The sequence below is a fragment of the Fukomys damarensis genome, unplaced genomic scaffold, assembly GCF_012274545.1.
Source record: "Fukomys damarensis isolate Sample0158 unplaced genomic scaffold, DMR_v1.0_HiC HiC_scaffold_4, whole genome shotgun sequence".
NCBI classification, from domain to species: Eukaryota; Metazoa; Chordata; class Mammalia; order Rodentia; family Bathyergidae; genus Fukomys; species Fukomys damarensis.
In genome coordinates this window covers 18,923,968-18,930,170 of record NW_022900916.1, presented here as the reverse complement: position 1 = coordinate 18,930,170, position 6,203 = coordinate 18,923,968, and the positions used below count along the sequence as shown (strand labels likewise).

Genomic DNA, 6,203 nt, shown 5'->3' with positions numbered 1-6,203 from the left:
GAGGGGAAGCGGGGAGGAGGAGGGGAGGGGAGGGGAAGAACTTACCTTTAGGATTACTAATATCATCTGCTGAGCTGCCTATTTCACATTAGTCTTTATTATAGGTTCTAATTCTAGGTTGAATTTCCATTTACTACTTTAATATTTTAATCTTTCCGGTTTTTCAGGATGATAATCGTTTATTTTGAAATCCTTGCATGCCGATCCAATCCCAATGTGTATAGCATTTCTGGATCTGCTGAATTGATTTTTGTTGTCTTCTTGGTTAGGCATTACTTCTTTCTGCTTCTTTCCCTTCTGCTTCTTTACTTGTCTCATAATACTTTATTTCATGCCACATTTTAATTATAAAGCATTACAAAGGCATTATACTATTTTAGCTTTCTCCAAATAACACAAAAAATTTGGGAAGCAGTTTTATTACAGGAGATGAACTGGATCTTGTAGAAGCTTTTAAGCTTTCATTGGGAAGACCTAGTTCAGTTTTGCCTTCACTTGCGGATTGCATTTAACGTAACATTCCCCAGGTTCAACCATGTTGTTGCAAATGACATTATATCATTCACTGTTATGGCCAAATAGTACTCTATTATGTGTATATACCACATTTTCTGTTCCCTACATCCATTGACAGACTATGAAGTTGATTCCAGTTCTTGTGAATAATGCTGCAATAAACAAGAATAAAGTACATGTCTGTTCAAGACAGGGATATATAGTGGGATTGTGGAATCCGTGGCAGTTCTATTTTTAATATTTTAGGGAATCCCCAGACTGTTTTCCATAGTGACTACACTAATTACATTCATAAAACAACATGCAGGGATTCCCTTTTCTCCACATCCTTGGGCATATTTTTCTTTGGTCCTTTTAATAATAGCCTGTGTAACTGAAATGAAGTGATATTTAGATTTGGTTGCATTTAATAAATGTGTGAAAATATGTATATGCCTCACCTTCTTCTTTAACCAGTTTTTAAATCTCCATGTTATTATTGTGCCACTTTCACCTTAAAAGTATAAACTGGCTTTGAAAGGTCTACAGAGATAGACTTTTCTGTTTGTTTTTAAGAAGAAATCTTATAATCATCTGTGTTATGTTTAAATTTAATAAATGAGACTAGAGGGTAAACATGTATTATATAGATCTTGTACCATTGTAATTAGTTGATCATTAAGTATGAAAAATGCATACCAATAGCTGCTTCGTATTTGTTTGTTTGTTTGTTTTAGAATGCTTGCTTCTATGCTTACAGATGAATGATGTGACATGGGTGATAATCCTATGCTGTATAAGTAGATCATATTTTAAACTTAAACATTCGTGGCTAAGAATGATTTATTTATATGTAATACAACCTTATGATATTCTGGAAATCAGAAAAAACAACTGAAATGCAGTATGGAAATGTCATGTAAAATGCACTTGTAAGAAACAAAGTAGCCACCATTTCTTCCCTGGTCGGGCACCTCAGAATTTCAGGGAAACTGGTAGAAAAAGGCAGCATAGGCAATGCATTGTTCCCATGAGGAGGAGCCCCTACCCTCCTGGTGGAGGCACCTTGGTGTCAGTAAAACTTCAAAGATGTTTTTCTCTGTACTATTGCCAGGCCTCAGGCTAAATATTCAAATAGGAGTACACAAAGTAACCAAATAACAGCCAATGTCAACAGATGAGTTAAACTGAAAGGGTGATGGTATCTCTATCACAGTCAGAGCCTCCCTTGCTTTGAAATACTTATAATTTATGGAGTGCCACCATGTGTAGGCAGCGGGCTAAGTGTTCCATATTCAGAGAGAAAATGAAAAATGCTCTACATCGTGAAAATTGTCATCTGGTGGCGTAGATGGTCAACAGAAAAGACCACTGAAAGTGCAGCACGCTAGAGGAATTCACAGCTGAGCAAACAGAGTCACTGCATCCAAACAGAGTTTGCAGATAGGAATCAGTAGATTTTAAGAGTCAGGGGTACCTGGCTGGAGCCACAGAGTAATTGGGGTCAGCCAAGCTGGGAGGGTGTGGGAAAGTTTTTCTGGCAAAGGGATCACTAGGTATAGAAAGGTTCAAGCCCAGAAAAACAACTTGTGTGGGCAGTCTTAAATAGTTCTATGGGGAGAGGGTGATTTTAAGGGAATGTCAGGAGGCTGGGAAACTAAACGGCTTTTTATCACTACGTAAAGGGGTCAGACTCTCTCCTGAGGTTCGAAGGTAGCCTTTGAAGGCAGGAAAGTGATGTAATCTAATCTATCTTTCCGAGTAAGTATTTGACTGCTCTAGGAGACGGAGAAGGAAAGACTTCAGGGAGACTGCTTATGAGATCATTCCAGTCACTGAGGACAAAGATGTTATGCTGGTATCGTAATGACTTACCCTAATGGATAAGGGTATAGTAAAATGATAAGGAAGTGGATGCAGATCTCCAGGCTTGAGGAAAGGCATTAAAGGCAATGTGAAAGTTCAGGGATGGCCAACCACATCCTTTCAAATGTCACACATTTCCTAACCTGCAGATCTTGAAGATAGTAGCTTTGTTTCCACTTTCCCTTCTCATTATAATATCTCCATACCCTCAAGAATCCTAAACAGTTAAAAAAATTTAGCTAATTTGCACAAGCTATATGATTTCAATAGCAAAACCACATCTTAGCAACTTGTAAAAGAACTCATTTGATGAATTTGCCTTATCTTTATTTCCCCACACCGGTACTCAGAAATAGTTCATAACAAAGTTGGAGAACACTCAGAAACAGGAGGAAGAATGCTTGCATCACCGAGGAAATATTCACACTTCAGTGGAGGGCCAAATTGGTCAGAATTGGATTAAGGGAAAATAATCTCTCATGTCTTTTGATTAGCATTTGAAATGGTGTCATTGTTTTTCTTTGTGTCTTTAGCAGATTCATTTTTTTCATTTGGTCTGTAATGCAAGGTGGTTGCAGAAGTGCTTTCCCTTTATATAGGGGACTCAGTCCCTGCCAGTGGTTAAGATCTGAGCTCATGAAATGTCAGGTCCAGAGAGCCACAGATACTACAAAGTGGCTCCTTATCAAATTTAATGTGTGTCATGTTTTCTTTCTGAAATAATCATTGTTCTACTTTTTATTTTCAGGATGAACAAAAGCTACAGGAGAGTTTAAAGCAAGGCGCCGTCATAATTGCTGCTTTAATTAAAGAAAGAAATTCTGCGCTTCTTGGCCAGCTGCTGGTAGCATGAAGAACACAAGACAGAAAATCACCTTTTGGGCTTCTGAAACCATTTGCCTAAGTCTCTATTGCATTTCCTTCCCCACCCCACTCCCTCTTATTATATGTGGGAAAATGTTGAAGTTGTTATATATCTTATAATTATAGGGTGTGATGCTTAGATGATAAGAATAGATAAGAGTAGATCAGTGTTTGTGTCTGTTAAATTGGGTATGTCAAATACAAATTGCCTGAGAAGAGTAAGGAGGTGGACAGTAACTGCCTTCCCATAAAGAATCTTTTCATAAAGCTGAAAGTCAAATTGAAATAATAATGGTGAGCCATTCCTTCAAGAAATGAAAGTTTAGAAAACTTCAGCTATTATCTTAACTCTTTAATACATCACATTACAATAAGCTAATAAATAAGGTTCTAAAATGGTCCTCTCTCTATAGGATATTTTCTCTTTTTCTCTTGTGCTGGATTTTTCCAATCCTTAAAAAAACAATTCGTAGCAAAAAATGGAAATGCTTCAGATATTCTTACCGTTTGCCTCTCACTTCTCTAGATCCCTAAGGGAGATGTCATCTTTTGCTTTTCTGTTATTTTTTAAATTTTATGTTTTCCTTGGTTGATGAAGGTAATTTTGACTTACATTGTTTGAAAGAGTCTGAATATTTCTAAAGAGTCTAATTTTTAAATAAGTTTAAAAGATGCCTAGAGAGCTTCATAAGAATTCAGTTATTTGGTTGTCCCTGTTGTGGTCTTCTGTGAGGACTGGAATCCACAGTTCAGTGACTCTTGTGTTGTAGATACTGCTCCCTTGTCAAATCCAGTTCTTATTCTATCCAATTTCCATTTACACATACATCTTAGATATTAATATTTACCTTGAATTTAAATATGACTTGTATTTAGTCATTAAAGATGACCTTATTCTGTAAGTACATTTATTTCATAAAATAGATTATAGTGCATCACTCCAGGGCTTACCATGTATATGAAATTTGTAAAAGTTGCACCAATTCTTTTTGTTTAAAGAGGGACAATATAATATCTATCTTGTGGAATAATTCCTTAACATATTAAATGATTCTTCTCTATATTTCTCAAGTACTAATATAATAGAGTTTATATTTTACATTTAAGAAAAACAAGTAGCATATAATGAGTATGGAATAATTATTGCATTTCATTCTTCTAAGTGAAATGGGTTCTTTGAATGTAGGCTTGGATTTAACTTCCTGACTTCACCACTGTTACTCTCTCTAGGGATGCTAGGAAACATAAATCATTTAACTCAAATTCCTGAGGGTGAAAGAATGTGGGCAATATGTAGATTTTGGTTAGAATGTCTGCCTCTCTGTTGAGGTGGGCAGCTGCTCAGTAGAAGGCATTAGGGCAAATTCCACACACTGTGCTTGTTGAAATCTTCAGGCAAAAATGTTGTAAGACTTTGGAAGTGCTCATAAAAGCAGAAGGGGAAATGTAACTAAGGTTTTAAAGAGAGGGTGAATGACTTTAGCAAGAAGGCAGGAAACTCAGTACAGCTGTGGAACAGCAAAAACACTGTACTTCATCCATGGGATGTTAGCTGGGTCAGTGTAGATTTCAGGTTAACAAAGGTGTATTATAGTAAACAAGAATTCATCCTGGAGCAGTTAATGATCATGGAACTGAAAACAAGAGGAAGAAGACGATGAAGATGAAGAGGAGGAGGAAGAGGAGAAGGAAAAAACCCTCACAGTCTTCACTTTTTGGATGAGGAAATTGGGACTCTGGGATTGCATTTAACCTTCCCCAAGGTCATGGGGCTGTGTTGTAGCAACAGGCAGGGCCTTAACCTCAGGAAGACTTTATCTCTGTGTAACAGTGACTTCCAGCCAAGATATCCAAGAGAGAGGCTGTGAAATGGAAATCTGAAGCTCTAAGAAAACACAGAGGAATGGACTGAGAGGGAGGGGCAGTGTGTCCAGTGACCAGATGAAAATCCTAAAGCTTCTGACTTTCTAGCCACCTGTGCAACATGCAAACATCTATGGGCAGAGGTTAAGGGAATCGAGAAATTTATTGGCCAAGAGATAAAGATAAATTATTTTACTGTTTGTAAGAGATCCAGAAGTAACCTTACACTTATGCTTTTAATTACTGCTTTGCAAACTTAATGCCTTTAATAAAAAATATTCATTGTCACTGAATTTTCTTTAAAGTCCCTGGAGAAAGAATAATATTTATATCTCAAGGTTGAAATTGCTTCTGCTTTTGGCAAGTTTTTAGAAAGACTTTTATTTCTAAATTTATGCTACTTAGTTAAATACAGCTTAAAGTTATCTTTTCAGGAATTCAGCACTGAAGAGTGTGATCAATAACATATTGGTAAGAAGTAGTTTTTTTCTATTAAAGCACTCAGCTTTGTAGATGACATTGCAAGTATATTTATCTATGGATAAAAATCAGACTCATCTTTCAGGGTTCTTTGTTACTACAGTCATTTAAGTCATTTTGCATTGATTTCATTGGAAAATTATTTTATACTACTTTATTAAAACTACCAAATTTTATTTCGCACGTATAAATGTAGTAATTTATATAAAAGTCAAATTACAGAACATTTTCTTATATTAGAGAAAATATGGTCTTTCTATACAATGTCATACTCCTGTGCTGTAAGGAAGGATAAACTCGGGTCATTTGTAGGGAAATAGATTTACCTTGAGACTGTAATAATAAGTGAAATAAATCAGACACTCATGCTTAAATATCACATGGTTTCTTTTATATGACGCTCGAAGTCTAATAGGAATATAAATATGAATGAAAGGTAATGGGAATATAAATAATAGATAATAGGGAATAGGGAGATGGGTCCTTTTCAGATGTGAGGGCGACCAGCAGATGGAGAAGGGAAGAAAGGAGATGAAAAGGAACGAAGGTGTGTTATGTACATGAACCAGTTCCCCATGAAGAACATAGTCATTATGTACTGCAAACATGTACTAATAAAAGCTTTAAACAATAAA

General features: G+C 36.1%; 1 protein-coding gene across 4 annotated transcripts in view; it reads left to right on the top strand.

Moving 5' to 3' along the window:
* Crppa (CDP-L-ribitol pyrophosphorylase A) overlaps positions 1 to 5,935 on the top strand; it is a 249,539-nt gene extending 243,604 nt beyond the window's left edge. For all 4 annotated transcript variants that reach the window (XM_010643342.2, XM_033757037.1, XM_019210534.2 and 1 more), the window contains exon 10: positions 3,110 to 5,935. In XM_010643342.2, coding sequence (XP_010641644.1) covers positions 3,110 to 3,214 — 105 coding nt within the window. In that variant the 3' untranslated portion in view covers positions 3,215 to 5,935. The remainder of the gene's footprint in view (positions 1 to 3,109) is intronic.
* The last annotated feature ends 268 nt before the right edge of the window (positions 5,936 to 6,203 follow it).